This window comes from Apteryx mantelli, chromosome Z (assembly GCF_036417845.1).
Source record: "Apteryx mantelli isolate bAptMan1 chromosome Z, bAptMan1.hap1, whole genome shotgun sequence".
Taxonomy (NCBI): domain Eukaryota; kingdom Metazoa; phylum Chordata; class Aves; order Apterygiformes; family Apterygidae; genus Apteryx; species Apteryx mantelli.
Window position 1 is genome coordinate 70,575,142 of NC_090020.1, and position 18,206 is coordinate 70,593,347.

At 35.8% G+C, this 18,206-nt stretch overlaps 1 protein-coding gene across 1 annotated transcript in view; it reads left to right on the top strand.

Moving 5' to 3' along the window:
- FGF10 (fibroblast growth factor 10) overlaps window positions 1–11,299 on the top strand; it is a 61,998-nt gene extending 50,699 nt beyond the window's left edge. Inside the window, exons 2-3 of the mRNA XM_013961023.2 lie at window positions 6,482–6,585; window positions 10,512–11,299. Of these exons, the coding sequence (XP_013816477.1) occupies window positions 6,482–6,585; window positions 10,512–10,709 (302 nt within the window). The 3' untranslated portion in view covers window positions 10,710–11,299. The remainder of the gene's footprint in view (window positions 1–6,481; window positions 6,586–10,511) is intronic.
- The last annotated feature ends 6,907 nt before the right edge of the window (window positions 11,300–18,206 follow it).

The window sequence follows — 18,206 nt, forward strand, 5'->3', positions numbered from 1 at the left end:
CCACAGCCTTCCAGAAGTTTGGATACTTATCTCAGGCTTATCCAAATGCATCAGATGTGGGAATTGGACTGGAAAGCTCATGGGACATTCATGTTTTGGACATAGTTGATCTAAATATGACACATTAACAGCTTTGTTTGTGTTAGTCCAGTACTTTCACTTCTGATTTAGAGCAGAAAGGGTGGAGGTCTGGGCAAATATTAAATAATAATGAAAATAAAAAGCACTGAACAGATTTCAACTTTACATAAAGCTTTAAATTTAAGTCAAAGCTCAGGTTGTGGTTCAGGATGGTTCTTATTTGGGATATCTGTCCATAATTAGGGCATCATGGGCTTTACTGGATGTCTGGAAGTAGGGAAAAAATTTTGTTGTGAGATCTGTGTCTTAAGTTGCCTTACAAAGACTACCTCAAAATCAATAAGACTATAGATCAGTGAAACTGCTTTGATTTATTAAAAATGCTTCCAAAAGGCAAGTCTTCCTCACCTCAGTTTCAGTTTCCTATGTTTGTTCTGTCTTCTACACCACCACCTTCCTCTATCTTGTCAGCAATTTTTAGGCAAAACAAATTAAAAAGCGGAATAGCAGTATTCCTTCCAGTTTCAGGATGTTTTTGACTTGCTTTGTAGAGATGTAAATGATGAAGCAGAGAGGCAACAGACTCGGTGGCATCATATTCCTTAGTACTTCTTTCTTCCCTTTCATGACAATATCCAACCAATCATCTTCTCACTTCGTCAGACCACCCCCTTTTTAAGCCATCTATTAAGAGCAGCTTTTTGAACTATCAGATCCGTAATGTTATGTGTTATCACCAACTGTATTTGACCCAAGCTGCTAGCAGTCAAAGGAACCCCTCCAAAGAAGCTCACTAGAGGGTAAAAAAATCAAAGTTCTGAAAACTTAGCTTGGAAGAATGTTACCTAAATTCTCCTTCTCCAATTATCTAAGGGTAGCAGCTGCCTTTGCAGGCCCAGCAGCTTCTTGTCACCATTTGGGAAAAGTTTCAGAAGCTCTCAGTCATCATCATATTCCATCCAACTGAACTCACGCCTCATCTGCAGCATTTCTGCAGGCAGAAGAAAAGGCAAGGGAGGGAGGGATTGCCACGTCTATGGGATCATCTCTGAAAGCAGAAGGCTCAGAATGGAGGAGGAAGATGGGAAGTGGTCCTGTTCCTCTACATTAAGTCTAGGGTTTCAGACATTTAAAGTGCATTCTAGTAACTCATTATACAAATGACAGCTACAGAAGAATGGGTCGCTGTCTCACAATGCAAAGAAGTTGAATTTGGTCCCAGCATCAAGTGGTTCTTATTGCAGGGCATGTTTGGATCCATTGCAGTAGTGTCTTGATAAAATATCTGATACTCTGTCAAGTTGTCTGTTTTCTAAAAAATTGCTTGACATAATTTCACACAAGTTCCAGGATTTTCTGTAAATTTATTTGCTTCAGATTACCATCATATGTATAACAACCTAAGACATTTGGAAATAGCGTACAGAATTATGTAAGAGCAATTTTTTACATTTATTTTTTACAGTCCCTCTGTGTGAAGCAAGACAGCCAGTCAGTTTTCTGTTGCCTTGTCATTTACATAATGATCACTTTTATAAACTATAAAAATACAGTTTATTTAAGTTAAATATATTTGGTTTCTATGGGGAATATGTTTCTAGCCTTTGGGACCTGTAAAGAGAACACATGCATGGCTACAGGGCACATCTCAAGTTGATATTTAAAATGTTTCTAATTATAATGAGTTGGAAATGGCTTGGGTATTGAAAAACATGCTTATACAGTGGATGTGGTCAAAGAGGATTAGCTGTAATTGTTGAAGTTTACAGAGTTATGACTGTAAAATAATAGTGTGCTATCAGTTTTAAAACCATAATGGATGCCACAGTCTTTTTGGTTTTTTATTATTATTTTATTATCCTCTCCAAGTTTCTAAAGAACATGGAACCAGAAAAGAACAACTACTAATGAGAATTTCCCCACTGCAGAATATTAATTTTTTGTACTGCTCATTATCAAGCCTAATTACAAGTCAAATTATTCCTTGGAAATTATTTTCTTTACACATTTTGTTGAATTGATGAATCTTAAGCCATTAAAATGCCAGAGCTCAAGCCATGGCATAAAATCACATACAAGGAAAATACAAGATAGCATTTTATCAGTACATTAATGTAAACAGAAGAGCAAGGACAAAGTGGTCGATACTCAAAAGAAGGAAAGAAACAGGTGATGCTGAGAGAGACAAAGTTTGACATGTCTTTTATGCTTCATTCTTCAGAGAGAAGTAACACAAGCTCCAAAGAGGAGCTAACGTAGAATAGAAAAAGAACAAGATGAAAATTAGTTGGATGATTTACCTTTTTTTACCTGATAAAATTTAGTCTCAGTACAGAGTGGGTTGACCAAGTCTCTAGAGATTCATTCTGAAAATTTGAGGAAAGCATGACTCCTCAGGTGACTGAGGAAGCAGTAAATGTAATGCCTATCTTTAAAAAGGGGAAAAACAAAGAACTAGAGACAAGTCAGTCTGTCTTGAATTTTTGGAAAAAATATGGGAAAAGTAATTTTTAAATATGTTTATAAGCACCTGCCTAGGAAATTAGCAACCGGATGAATTTATCAAAGATAAGGAATAGCACACCAACCTTATTTTCATCTGCAACGGGATAAAAATCTTCATGGATAAGAGAGAAGCAGCAGATATCATAGATTTTGGGAAGATTTTTGAAACTAATTTCTCTAATGATATTCTCTTAACCAAGATAAGCAAGCAAAATCCAAGTGAAAATGCTACAGTATGGAAAGCCATATGCAGGAATTATCAGTTTTTTGCTGCCAATTGAACAGAGGCATCAAGTTTCGCAAAGGTCTCTGAGGTATCTTCTAATGAATAATTCTCTATTAACTTGGACGAAAAAATAGAAAGTATGGTTATAAAAGTTGCAGACAATATCAAACTTGGAATAGTTGCAAGTATTTTGAAGACTGAATAAGAGATCAAATTCACCTTGACAAATTAGTGAAATGATTTTAAAAAAAAATAAGAGGACACTCAGCTGGAGCATGTGCAGAGTATGAAATTTAACTAGGAGTAATCAACTTCACAAATAGAGGATGAGGAATGGTTGCTTACATTTCTTTCAAGCATCCCAGGGTGATGGATCACAAATCAATATTATCCCATTATTGTGAAGAAATGAAATATTCATAAGTCTATGCATAAATGTATGAGTATGCATATATCATCTGTAGGAAATATGAAATGTTCCTTCCTGTTTCAACACTGATAAGGCTTTGATAAGAGTATTATGGCCATGTTGCGGGGACAAAGAACAGGAGTGTTCAAAAGCCTAGAAAATCTGAAAGCTTTAAGGAAAGCTTTGAAAAACTGGGCTTATTTAAAGAGAAAAAGTTGGTAGGTACATGTGATAATAGTTCTTGACCATGTAAAAGGTTTCTGCAGAGAAAAATAATCTCTTTGTCATGTCAGTTATGGTTAAAACAAGAGTTAAGGGGCTCAAAATTACAGCAAGTCCATTTAGCTTAGATGTTAGGAAAATCTTTCTATGGTAGATAGTGGAATAGGGTACCTGGGAGGTTGTAGAATCTCAATTTTTGAAAGTCCCTAAGAACAACTATCTGTCAAGAATAGTTACCCTAACTCAGGCAGTGGAGTAGACTTGATGATCTCCTGGCATCCTTTCAGATGTATGGTCTGTGATTATGTATAAGCCTTTATCTTCAAGCCTATAGCACTTGAAGAATATGAAAGTACTTTAATTTAGAGTCTTATCCTCAGAGCCCATGGAAATTATCTATTATTCTTATTGCAGCAGTAAGTCCAATCATGGCCCATGGCTCTACTACATAAACTTTAGGTAAATACAGGATAATTTCTTCTGCCCTCGAAGAAGTCAGTTTCATTAGATGGTGAAAACACTATTTACAGTTTTGAGCTTCTTAGTGTAGGCCTCAATTTATTTTCTATATTTTCGTGGCGAATTTAATGACTCAAGAGTAAGGGAAACATATTTTCACCCTTACATCAAAGACACTTGATTTAAATCCAGTCTGGTTCAAAGTTCTGGAAAGACGTTATGACTTCTGCTTGTAGATCCATGTCAAATGAGTTGGTGCTCTCATTCTAAACTCTGGAATTTGTGCCTGCATCACTGACACCAGTAAAAAGATTCCCATTGCCTTCACTAGATTTCTGTCAAACTCATGAGCGAATCTCCTCCAGAGTGAAATCTATAAATAATGCCAAATAATTTGCAATCTAGACAAAAGCTAGTTTGGTGCTTGTAACAAGCATGTAACTCCAGTAAAGTCTCGGGGTTTATAGATAGCAGCAGGGTAGATAAGTACCAGATTAGATCCCTTGCACACAAGGGGTAATAGATCAAGAGTATTACATTCATTTGAAATAAAAACATCAATTGAAATCCCCCTCTCCCCCAAAAGACTGCAGAGGTTAGAATTTGCATACTTATCTCTGAAAGTTATGTAACGTTTTTCAACTACAATTCCAAATACAGGAAACAGTGAAAATATATCCATGATCATTGGTGATGAGATCAAACTGATAATAGTTCTGAAGAATTCAGCTACATTTGGCTCCAGTAAAACAGCACAACTGGTTATAACCAGACTAATTCCTGCGGTATATAATGTAAATGCAATAACACTTCTCCTCATGACCTCCTCTCAGCTGGCCTGTTAAGGATATAATGGAGTGTGAGATTGTGACCAAAGTATATCAGAAAAGTCTGCTGTATTTTCACGAATTATACAAATACTTATGTTGCGTTGACTTAGGTATTGTATTGAAAAGCAGTATATCAAGATCATTCAAGTGCAAGACATACAAAAAGGGTTAATTCAGCAACAGTTTCATATCATTATGTTCTACTTCAGCGACAGTCAAAAATTTCACAAGTGTATTATTCAATTGAATTGGTCTAATATAGCATTATTGTTACAGGGATAATATGACAAAATATAACTCCGTTTAATCCATTTCCACATAAAACAATTAATAATGCTCCATGTAATGCCAGTATCAGATTTTTTTGGTTGCTATTGTGTTAGAGAGGGACTCAGCCTAGTTTTACTAGTGTCACAGTTGGGATTACAGCAATTAATGTTATGTAGAAGGAATTGACTGAATTCTTCTCATCATTTTTTAGCATGGAAAAGGGAAAAAACATGCCAGTCACACAAAAAGAAGGGGGTGCTGTGATAGTGTTCACACCACATTGTCACCCTCCAATAGCTTGTAATCTACTTAACTTAAGGCACTCCACTTAATTGTGCTTGATTTTGACCACAAATACTTTAGGGCATGATTGAATGCTCCTGCAGAAAATCAAGGAAGACAAAAGGCATAGCACATATTTGGAAGTAAATTAGCATGGGTACCTTTTTTTTTTTTTTTTTTAAGTTGTTGGCAATTTATCACTGTTCCAGCTGATCTGTTCCTCATATTATTTGCTGGCCTGGTCTAGGGTGTTTTTCTCTAAAATTTTTCACAAGTTCTACCTCTCTTGTAATTTCTCCAGTGGTAGCAACTGTGTGACCACTGGGTTAGATGGGCTATTGTTTTGACTACTACAACTTTAACATCAGGAGAAAAGTTAGAGCCAGGCATCCTATCTGGATAAACCATTTTAGAAGTTATTTGGTTGGAGCTGTATTTATCCTAGATTAAAATATGGTGCCCAAACAACATAGCCATCCAGTTACTCTACTAATAACTGAAAAGGGATCTCTAAAGTCACTATATAAGTGGTCGTGACTTCCACTGCTCCCAAAGCAGTATGCACTCGGACTGAAAATACAGAGATGAAAAGCTCTGTCTCCCATTACTGGCCCCTTGAGCCATCCAGTATCCCAGAAAGAGTTTGTTTTAAAGAAAAAAACTTAATCATATTTATTACAAACAGAGCAAAATGTTTCTGATATCTGAAAGACAAAGATAATGTGGCCGTTAGGGTTAGTCTTACTAAATCCCAAAATGTCAACACACTTGCCAAAAATGAATTTATCAGTACAACACAGCCAAGAGATTTAGTTTATCTAAATGTCCTACAAGGAATAAATAGTTTACCACTGGTTTTGAAGACTGGGGTAAATCTAACATTCTATTGACATATGCTATAGATTTAATTTAATGCTGTGGTTCAGATGTCTCTTCTGATAAATTTTAGTAAAATCTATGCTAAGAAGAATGGAGCTGTTTCAGTATTTATGGGGTTTAAAATGCAGGGTTAGCAAGGGAAACATGTTAATTGAAACAATGTTTGTGTATATTCTTGCAATGTTTTGCAGAAGAATGTTGCTAAAGTTTTTTGGTCAGTTTATTAGAAGTTTAGTATTTTTCAGGTTTATTGCTCTTTTTCTATGGTGAAAAAATCCTTTAATGAAGTGATTAAATATCTCAATTTTTATTTTTTAGGCATATTGGAGATAACATCTGTGGAAATTGGAGTTGTGGCAGTTAAGTCCATTAAAAGCAACTATTATTTAGCCATGAACAAAAAAGGAAAAGTCTATGGCTCTGTAAGTACTTTTTTTTCCCTTCAAAATGGTTTGTAGTAGTCAACACAGTTCCCTCTCTTACCTACTGAAAAGCTCACTTATCTGTGTATTGCTACTAATTAGAGCTGAAATTAGCTGTTCATCAAAATTTCATCCTCTGGTAAACCAGCAGCCCCCCTCTCCACAAACCCCCCTTGTTCATTAGGCTCCTATCATACCAAAGCAGCTGCTGGTATTTGTCATGATGACTGCTCCAGGCAGGTCTCCTATTAAGTAGTGGCCAATGGGAAAGGACCTACCAAATGTACTCTTTAGGGCTATTTTTCCCTCTTCTTCGGCAGTACAGCCACATTTGGGGGGGGATGAGGAGTACCTCAAAACGTGGAAACTTTAGCTGATGGAGCAGACACACCAAATTCTCAAACTGAGAGCACAGAGATTTCCAGAGTAGCCAGCTTTAAATTAACTATACTAATTAATATGTAGGATTACAGGGAGTACAGGAAAACAGAGTTTTATATCAGCAGGCATGTAAACTTACAATTGAGCAGAATTTGGGTATCATTTGAAAACTATCCATATATACTGTATGTGTATTGGTGTAAGTTTAGTTTTACTGATCTTTTTAGTAAAAAACACAGTAGCCATCCAAATATTTTTAATAGCAAGGAACATGATCTAGTAAATCAGACTACTGAACTCCATCTTATACTCACACATGCACATGATGGCATGGACACCAGATTGGTCTGGTATTACATGTGGTTTGACTTATAGTTTTGCAACTTTTGCCAGTTCCAATGAGTTTGAACCCACATAAATCTAAACTTATTCAAGTCATCTACAAAGATTATGAGCCAGTCTTCAGATTACTCAGTGTTCAGAACATCTACAGGCCTTAATGGGAGCACTTCATGGATAGGTATTGTCACAGGGTTTAATCTCAGGCAGTGCAGCTAAGCCTACCTATGCTGAAAATGATGAAGCATTGCCAGTCTGAGACTACCAGACTCACCACTGAGACTGAATCAACTGAGACTCAAGTGGGTTGAAGTCATTTAGTCCTTTTTCTTAAGGAAGCATTTATACTGGGTGGGTTATTTCATATAAACTATATAAACTTTGTTTTCCCTCATCTGTACTGTGGCTAGTCATTTATCATTCATAAGGTTACTTCTAACCTTCTAAACACCCGAGTCATGTTAAGGAATTGCATTAAGGAAAGAAAGACTGGAACAGAGAAGCCTTTCTTAATTCCTCCTAAATGTGATTTTAATTTCTAAAATTACACTGGACAGAAAAGCAGGACGATCAGTGCTCAGTCGTGCATCACTGAGAGGGATAAGGGTATACTGACCAGCTGTCAAAGTACTGTAAGTTACCACTAAGCCCCATTCATTGATTGTGCATATGCTCCTGGACATATGTGAAGCTGTTAGCCTAAATCGCCATAGTAAATTCATGTGTCTCAATTAGCAATGTTTAACCTCGTCATTTGTGACTATCTGTCCTAAAGTCTAAGACAAGTTTTTCTATCCAAGTTGTTTGCCAGTGCTGGTGTTGTGGAAGTTCATCCCAACTCTATACCCAAAAGAAGGCAAGGCAGCTTTCATGTACGATAGGTGGAAACTGCTGTCATAAGATTCAGTAATTCACAGTGTATTAGGAATGGTGTTGACAGGGGGATACGAATGTGGAAAGCCTTTTTTTAAATTCCAGCTGAGATAATTTTTCAATATTCACATCATAAAATCACAACATAATGACTTATCAAAACCTATTCCATAATACTTCAGAGATTTTGAGAATGCTTTTTATTATTTTTACCATCCTCCCAAGACTTGCAGTTAGACTCATACTGCTACAGTGTGGCAGCTTGCAGATGGATATGAAAAGCAGAACCAATAAAAATTTTAAAAACACTCTTAAGCATGTGCACAATACATGCTGGTGCTGGAATATACTAAAATTTGTTTGAAATGAGCAAAGCAGTCCTGGGCTGATGCTCAGACCCTTGCCAGTGAGACTTAACCACATCACAACATCATCTGTTCTCTGTGTATCATCTAGAGATAAAAGTTTGGATTCCAGTATGATTCTGCATCTGGGAAAACAAGTCAAGTAATACTGCTTCTATGTTTATCGAATATATTGCCGTTTGACTGACTTTGGTTAGCATGAGGGAGCAAAGGAAGACTCACTGTTTGATTTCTTCAACAAAGTGTTAAGCAGATAGGAGAAATTACTGTGGTTTAGAACTTTGGCTGATGGTCACCTGCCTTCTTAATACCCTGACACAGAAGGTGGCATATTAAAGCAAGTAAAGTTAAATGACCTATATGTAGCTTTATGAATGCAGGGAGTATTAAGAGTCATTTTGGAGAGCATCTTCTCGTCACAGTGTTTCTCCCAACATTCACTTTTCAACTGATTACTAATTCCAAAACTAAAGAGGATGTTGGGAGTCAAATTGAGCTTGAATGATATGTGCAATTGTGTTAAGAAAATGTGTTCTGTGGTCTTAACAGCAACTAAGTAAAACATTAATTATCGACCTGAAAATTCTTATTGTGCTGAAGTATTGAACATTAAGTAGTTTAAAAATTCTAGTTTAAATGAATAGGCAGTGAAGATATATTTTTAAGATTCTTATTGTCCTCCATGTTCCACTTTAAAACAATGCCAGTCAGCTGAACAACGTTCATATTATTAATATGGATACTTTCTATTATCTTTATTAGCTGAGTATCTAAAGACTTTGATCATCATCAAAGATAAAATACCCCTGAAATTCTTATCTGCAGCATGAAAAAATATTTTATTATTTAGACACACATTTCTATTGTCTTCATGGTAGACATCTTAAAAATACTCAAGTACTTAGGTAGACTACACTCTGAGACTCTGACATGCTTCTGTCTGTGAGCTGTGAAATAACTTCTTGTTTTCTGAAATTCAGGAACAGCAGAAATGCTAATTTTTGGTAGTTATTTAAATAGTTGAAAATGTCCTACTTTCAAAGGCTTTCTAAATGAAATATAAGTAACTTAATCAAACTGGTTCTTTCACAGGTAGGAATTATTTGTGAAAACAAGCATTTTTGTCTTCATTATAGAGATGCAGATCTGTATAATCGTATTTAACACCATAGAAAAAGAAAGTTTTTCCAATAAGCCTCCTACATGCTTGTATTTTATATCCTTCCTAATAAACTGACAACTGATTCTCTTGAAAAAATAGAAAAACTTAATCCTCGGTACCGTAAACAAAATTGCTTATAAGATTACTGTGAAGATTTTCTCAAAAAGACACAGTCATATATGATTCCTTTTTTAGGCTAAGGCCCTTTTGAGGTCAGCAAAGTAAAAAGGCCTCGCAACCATTATAAGAACAGCACAACAGTGACTTGCACCCATTCAAAAGGTCCTTTTTCACAGCCACTGTGGTGTAAAGGATCTTACTTTAAATAAGAAGTAGGCCCATGCCATGCAGACTTATTTAACATATGGTATTAATAATCTGGTTCAAGATATTTAAGGGTTGTATTTGTTAGAGCTGAAATATGATGAACGATTCCAAGATTGCTACCTCATACTTTGACTTTATGACTGAGAGTTTGTTTTAATATTGCTGCCATATTCCAACACAGAGGAGTTTCATTTCAAGTGACAGTGAATTATATCATTCTATTACTTTAATTATATATTGCATAATTGATTATATCTTTCATTGATTACATTTTTTGCAGTCTAACTGATGTTGCTTTAAATGCTATGGACACAGTGAAATATTTTTGTAAATTCCTTGTAGAATCCTAAAAGGATATCTTATATAAAACATTTGAAATCGTTCAAAACATTTTTAGAAGCTATTTAACTTTAGTATGCTGTAACTCTGAAACATTGTTTATATTCTGATTTTGTGTATTTGTTTCCCTCTTTTAACAGAAAGAGTTTAACAGTGATTGCAAATTGAAGGAAAGAATAGAAGAAAATGGATATAACACATATGCATCCTTAAATTGGAAGCACAATGGAAGGCAAATGTTTGTAGCCTTGAATGGACGGGGAGCCACAAAGAGAGGACAGAAAACAAGAAGGAAAAACACTTCAGCTCACTTTCTTCCAATGGTAGTAATGTCATAGATGAAGGAACTGTTTTATCGATGCAGTTGAACCAAAGGCTCTTTGTCAACAATATTTGGTAATCTTCCTGAAGAATAAATGCAAAGAAATAGTGCGGACATCTGCTTGTTTGAAAAGAGAGCAGGGGAAGCCTTTGAAGGTTTTGTACTCACTGCTGACACATGAAATACTTTTAATTAGTTTGGTATCATATCTTATAGTCAAGATACAAGCTGGATCAAATGGGATGGAAGCTATTGCCAGTGTGAACAATGTTTTTTTTTTTATCTCTGTGATAGAACTTAAGGGACGAGAGACAATCTGTTGAATGATCTTCGGGGGGGAAGTTATTTATGGAATACTAACTCATATCAAAGACCTTAATTGCTCATTCAAGCCTAATGATCCAATGAACAGTTAGACACGCAAGCATTTACTGGAATCACTTGGATCATATGCACAAATAAAGACGTTTCTGGAGAAGCCTTGTGGAAGAATGGATAGGATTAAGGAATATAAGCAAAGTAGTGTAAAACTATTCTAACAAAACGAATAGTATGGTTTGCTTGTATGTTCTAACTTCATTCCTTTTGATTTCTCTCTAAGTTATTTATTTAATAGGATGTTAAATATCTTTTTGATTTGAAATGTTTTCCTCATTTGCTTCTGTGTTATTTTCCCTTTTTCTCAGTACTTCACATGAGGTTGATAGGCTAAAATGTCAAAACCTCGTAAGTACTCTGAGAATAGGTAATGGACAAGGCTTTAAAGGCAGAATTTAATGTGTATAATCCATTTTTTTCCTAAACTGTCTTGCACTTAAGCAAAAAGACCAAACAAGCAGTGCTTGGATTTATAGTATTGGGTGTCTCTATGTTGGAGAGGGTTTCAGCACTCAAGAACAAACTTCAAGAAATACTTTGTTCAAAGGGTCTTTCTGCTGTTTTGAAATTGAGAGAAGGGGCCACATCTGTACTTGGGTATCAATGCATCTGTGTGTATATCCACCTGCCTTTGATTTTAGTTTGGAACTAAGATCTAATCCACTGCAATCAGTGAGAGATTTTGCAGCAAGCATTGGGCTAGAACCTAGATATGCACAGCCCTGTTAAAATCACTGAAATTGCAAATGTTAGAATTAAGCAGGACATAATGCCCAAGTGTAAAATTTGGCCTCCAAAAGGTAAGTGAGAAGGCAACACAGTCCTGTATTCCTTAGTCAGTTAATACACTCATTTGTCCTTGTTACGAGCTTGTAGAGTCACCAGCATATAGTGGGAGCAATACCTAAATAAGGACTGAGGGATAGGATCCAAAATCATTCTCATGCATTTATCAGAGATTATTACTCACATGTATATTATATATGAGAGCCAACCAAAAAGCCATGCTGGTGTCCAGCTTTAGCATGCCTTTCATATCCATCATAGTAACTGAAGGCTCAAATACGTAATATCCAGCACATTGTTATGAAGTGTTACTAGTCCCATGGCTTAACTTGAGCAAGTGCAGTATAATAAAGTTAAGCATAATATGAAGTCTGTTCAATTAAAGGTACATAAGGTTTATTTTATGTTTTGCTTTACTCTGTAACTTTAGAGAGCTCTGGATAGCTCATCAATGTAACCATATTGAGATTCATTTTGTTAGAGCAGGTAAATAGAAAACAGTACATCAACCAATTTGTACCACTGCCTTCACATTGTATTCCACTAAATAAATAAATAAGCCTTTGCAGTGTCTGTAGTAAGAAACAAAAGTAGTATAATATTATTTTGTTCTAAATACTTTAAGTGATAACTATGAGATTATATTGATGCTGCAGTTTTATCTTCAATATTTCTTGTTGTGAAAAAGTTGATTTTATTTTTATTGTTTGGAAACTGTATTTTGGTACAAAGGAGAGCCTTGCTTAATGTGTCTTTTTGAGAATGTTTAACCTCTATAAAGGCTGGTGTTGTTGGGATCTTCTATAACTTATTTAAGTCAATGTTTAACCAGCACTTCAATCTTAATCTGTTATTTAAATATTAGCTGTTTAAAAAAAGCAAAAAAATAGCTTTCCCATAAAATACAATATGATCAGATTGTATTTCCTGTCCTTAAATAAAGTCAACTGTTTTAAAACCAGAAAGTCATTTGAGACACAACATTTTAGCTGATAGCTAACATTATATTTCATGGACTTTCTCTCCAGCTTGCTTCTTAACAAATGAGATTTTTCAAAAAAGGGAAGTAAGAATTTCAGATTTTAAGTGTAATTGCAGATGATTAGCAAAACCTAACTACCATAATAAAAGGGAGTTTCTGTTGTTTAAAATTTGTAACTGATAATTAAAAATGACAAGACATAGTGGACCACCCACAGTGAACATTTAATGTTTGCTTGGGCAAACATAGTATTGGATGACCACTTTAAGAACACTTAGGGTACAAATGAGGTTCTCTTTTGACAGAACTACCTAGATTGCTTGGTCATAAACATGATTGATTCAGTTTCAGGACTGAAAACACTGTGCTGCTCAGAGGCTGAAAATGGAAAATGTGAGGAGCCATTTGCGACATGAATAGCAGTTTCTGAGAATTAACCAAAATAAAAAATCCTTGAAGAAATTGATAATTCCTGCATGATTGACAGACATACTGTAATACCCACTGTGGTGGGAGCGAACTGCAAACAGTCTATCCAGAGTATCACAGATCCTAAACCATAAGCTCTGTTTTCTGTCACCCTCAGCAGAAGAGACTCCTGAGCAAAAGGAAAACAGGGGGAGGGATTTAAAAAAGAAAAGGGAAACAAAAATCACTGAGCAACAATGTATAGTATGTTATATTTAAATAAAAATAATAAAATGCTGGGAATAGAGAATATTCTCCTTGTTTGTTTTATTAAGTATTATATAAATACTGCACAACAAAAATAAAAATGGAAAAGATCTGTTGTACTACAGGATGTGGTTTGGTGCTGTATAGCCCCAAAACAAAACAAAAATCACTTGAACATTTGTAGAGTTTCTTTAATTTTTTACATGTGTGAGTCAGCTATCTCCACTCTAATAACAACCAAATGCTTTAGATTCTTCCCATAAGTATTCAGGTCCACCTAGTTTATACAGTGGAAAAAGCAATGAATTTAAAACAAGCACACTTGATGAAAGAATGAAGGGCTTTAGGAAGAAGAACATGTACTCACATTTTTGAGTAAACTTTAGATAAATAGTTGCATTTTAAATAAGACTTTGTTCAAGACGTTTCAGGTTATAAAGTTCACTAAAGGTTAGTAAGCTTTAGTAATACAAAAATATCAGTGTATGAGCACAAATTTGTAATTCAGGCCTCTTCTGAAACTGATTGTCTCTATTCACACAATCAATCGTAACTGCTTCAAGGAGTGATCCTGGAACTAATGCAGGAAGACATCGCATACTTTGAAGTATCAAGTGTCATTATTTACTTAAGTTAGATTGTGGGGCACAATTTCTTATTACATTGGAGAAGGAAAAGTAAAACATAACACACAAATACATGTTTTATGCTGAACCTAGTCAGGGTATGATTACTGACAGTGTTTTCAGAAAAAGCTCATTAGCTGAAACAATTTCAGTGCAACTGCCAATAACAGCTAAACAAAAAATTGCCTGTTTCCTATTGCATTATAGGCAAGAAATGGAATATGAAAAAAAATTGGTTTTTGACCTATCATATTATTGTTTATAGTTGCGTTTACTCCCTCAGAATAGTTGAACCTCATTTTTAACAATCTGGGAACTTTGGGGGAATGAGTTTTGGTATCAACCATTTGGAACTGTCAGTTTCTAATGAAGCACAGTGAATCACAGATACCTGATTGAGGTCTTTACATTCAGTCATCCCAGAACAAAAAATGTAGTATGTCCTTTGCCCACCTCAGCAACGTAAAGGGGATATGTGACTGTGAAAGGCAAATTAGGGGAACCTCAACTGAGCCTCAACTAATCAATTAGGGAGCACATTTATACTGCAGCACTCCAGGTTGCCGCAGTATAAATGAGGAGAATTTGGACTCCTGAAATTCCTCACCAGAACCTTTAATGAAGTTGTATACACTGGTGTCACTAATGGAAAATACTAACTCATGCAATTGAATAAATGGATATGCTGGTGATGACATAAGAAATGCATGCTGGATCCTTCCATTGTCCAAACACAAGGCTATGACCATCACGATACTTGAAGAAAAGCACATGGAGTACCTCAGGGTACAATTCTGTGCTAAATATGTAGAGCACTGATAGTATTTAGATAATAGACTACAAAGAGAAAGAAAACAGAGTCTATATCTACATCAAAACTCAGAATCTATATTTATCTCAAGATAAAGTAGTAAATGAAGAATCAAGATAGTGCAAGTTCTTTATTACTGTTGAAATGTAAAGTACAGCATAGCCATTCATCCAAGCTCCAGATATACTATTTTGCCATCCAAACTATTCAGTGGCTTGCTTTTAATGATGTTATATGATTTTTTTTTTTTTTGATGATGGAACTGTTGTACTAATTGCTAAATTAACTTCTTTAACCATTTCTTCTGTTAAAAGTTTTCATAAAAGTCTGGGAAAAGGCCAGATGCAGGTCTACACCTGAGTCTGCACTTTTTATCTAGCCGTAAATATGAAAAACAGATTCCATTCAGTATACAATATGCAGAAACTTGCTTTATTCAGTGAGATGTGCCTGAGTGGGAAGAAATATGGCAGTCCCAAGAAATAAATAAAAATCATAGCATAGGTACTCATGTGATACATTTTAAAATTTGGACTAAAAAAGTGAAAATGCAGTTTTGCTTTTCCCCAGCTCTATAAACTCTTCATTTAATCTTTTTTGAAAAATATAGTTTTCAGCTTACTCTTACCCTACTACCTATTTGCAGTATATTTCTTGTCCAGTATTTGTATGACAATTTTCTATTAATTCTTCCTTCTTTTGCATGTAGATATGCCCCAAACAACAAGATTCATAAATGGTTCACTGAGGCAGCTTGCATGGCTGATGACTGCACTATGCTGTCATTACTGCCACAAACATACAACTCATATTTTTGATTCCATATAGAATGGGATTCATAGACCCATTGATGGTATCATGCTTTTATAACCATTGGCTCCTCTGAAACTATGCATATATTTAATATTAAGCATACAAATATAGGTTCAAAAGCTAAATGTGCATTCTGATGATAGCTTTGCTCTTATAACAACCACCATGCACAAGAAATATTCCAAATAATTAAAATGTATTATGCTTCTGCTTTTCCTTTTCAAGGTTCACCCAAGGAGAAGGGGACAGAAGGAAAGGATATGATGTTATTATTGCTCTTTACAATCTTGACTGCTTTTCTCAGCTGGTAGCTAGTACATGGCCTATGCTGGTCTTTCACTGGATCTTATTTCAGTGATGAAATAGAATAGAGATATCAGCAATCTTGTTAAAGAAGGGTCAGTCTCTGTGTCTTCTTTGCGGTCAGCCAGTTTGACTTACTGAGTGCTACTGATGCAGCATATGTTCACTTAAATATGGATTACACTTTGCTAAATAGATTCCAGCTTTAAAAGAGGAGATATGGCCCTGCTTATCCTATTAAATGAGTACTGCAGCCTTTGCTTGACAGAGACAGATAAGATTTAATTCATTCATTTATTTAACTGATTGTTTGTTAAATGCTCAGAGATGAACGATACAGTGTGAGAGAAAGTCTTGCTGATAGACATAATTATTACATTTCTGCAGTGATTGGGAGGTGCAGTGGGAAGGTGCAGTGACAGGGCAGTTGAAGTGCTTTGATACAGAATCCTGCAGCAACGTTCAGCCTATATTCGTACTGAAAGCCATCATCAAGCTGTAAATGAATGCCTGGGCCTCCAGGCTGCGGAAATCAGCTATCCAGAAGCAAAGGAAGGCCCCTCTGTCTTCTGACTGCTCCAGTGTCTTAACCATTCTCCTCTTCTTAAAGTCACAGCAAACTTGACTCTGACTATGTGTAGGGATGTAGAACATGCAGCAAATTCTGTTTACAGTCAAAGAAGATGGCTACTGACTTTTTAAGTCACCTGTGGCAATAATGTGATCTTTTTCCCCTCAGTCTTGCAACGTTTGTCCAGGACATCTTGTCAGAGTTCTAACACTAATGTAGTTTGTTCTCATTATACTTGAAATGGAAAACAGCATGAGCTTTCTAGCACCAAGTCCTAAGGATTGAAGTTCACATGCGAAAAAATATCATATGAGAAACGTCATGTGGAAGATTGCATAGTATTACCACTGCTGAAAATTGCCTATGACACAAAGACCCGATGTAAGAAAACAGACTACTTTTCAATACTTATGTGACAGGTATTTTGCATGAGGCTAAGCCTCACACACATTATATTTTTCCCCAAACTTGACATTTTTTTTTGCCAAAAGGGACTTAGAGAGCTTCAGACAGTTGTCTGAGCTTGTCAACTGAGGTCTATTAATACAAGACACCAATTTTGGCCCAGAAAGCCCTTGAGCTTCTCAGTGCTGGAGTCTAGAACAGTACTCTAGGGAAATATAAAATTGCTCCATTCTTCTGCTCTTCCCTCTTGCCAAACTTTTTTGCTCACTGTTGGGGATACAACATTTTAGAGGATAGTTTTTAGTCAGGCACAATATGGCTGTTCTCATATTCAGTAATTCCTGCTTCCAGACTTCCAAAAATACCCACCTAGTCACTGCTCTTATGCAGATCAGTACGTTAGCAGTACTGCAGTTGCTGGGTATGTCTGGTACCATTCAGGCTGACTGCAACTACATAAGTCATTTGTGAAACATAGATGTGGTACATACAGCATACCCCAGAAAGCCAGAGCCTCAGCATCCACTCCACATGTAATTTCTGTGTCCAAGAAAATCAAGACACTGCCTGGAATAGTAGACTCTTATCCCTATTTACAGCACATATAAAAAAGTATGACACCATGCTAGAAATATTTAAACATTTCTTCTCTAAAATTTTATGTTACTAAAACTGCAATAAAAGAGGTATCCAGTAATAAGTTCTGCAAAATAATCCTGTATTGATAATCCTAGAGATGAGCTCTTCTCAAAAGCCACAGTGCTTGTAACCATCATATGGCAGCATTTCCATACTGCCCTTTACACCTATACCTCATCTAACTTTGCGGTAGAACCCCTATTGCTAAGGAAGCTGTTCAGTTCCCAGAACCATTAGATTAGTACTTCAAATCTGTTGAGACCAGTCAAAACTCCTAGTGTTGATTTTGGCACCTGGTACCTACCAAACCCACTTTGGTAGGTTTGGACTACTCTGTTATGTTGAGGAATGCTCAGGACTTGAGGGGAGCCGTGGCAACCGTTCTGAGATACGTAAAAGGATTCTGCAAGTAGGAAAGGAATACTTTGCTCCCTATTTTCACCACAGACAGGACAAGAAAAAAAAGTTTGAACTGTAGCAAGCAAAATGTAAAATTAAATATTTGGAAAAACCTTCCTAACACT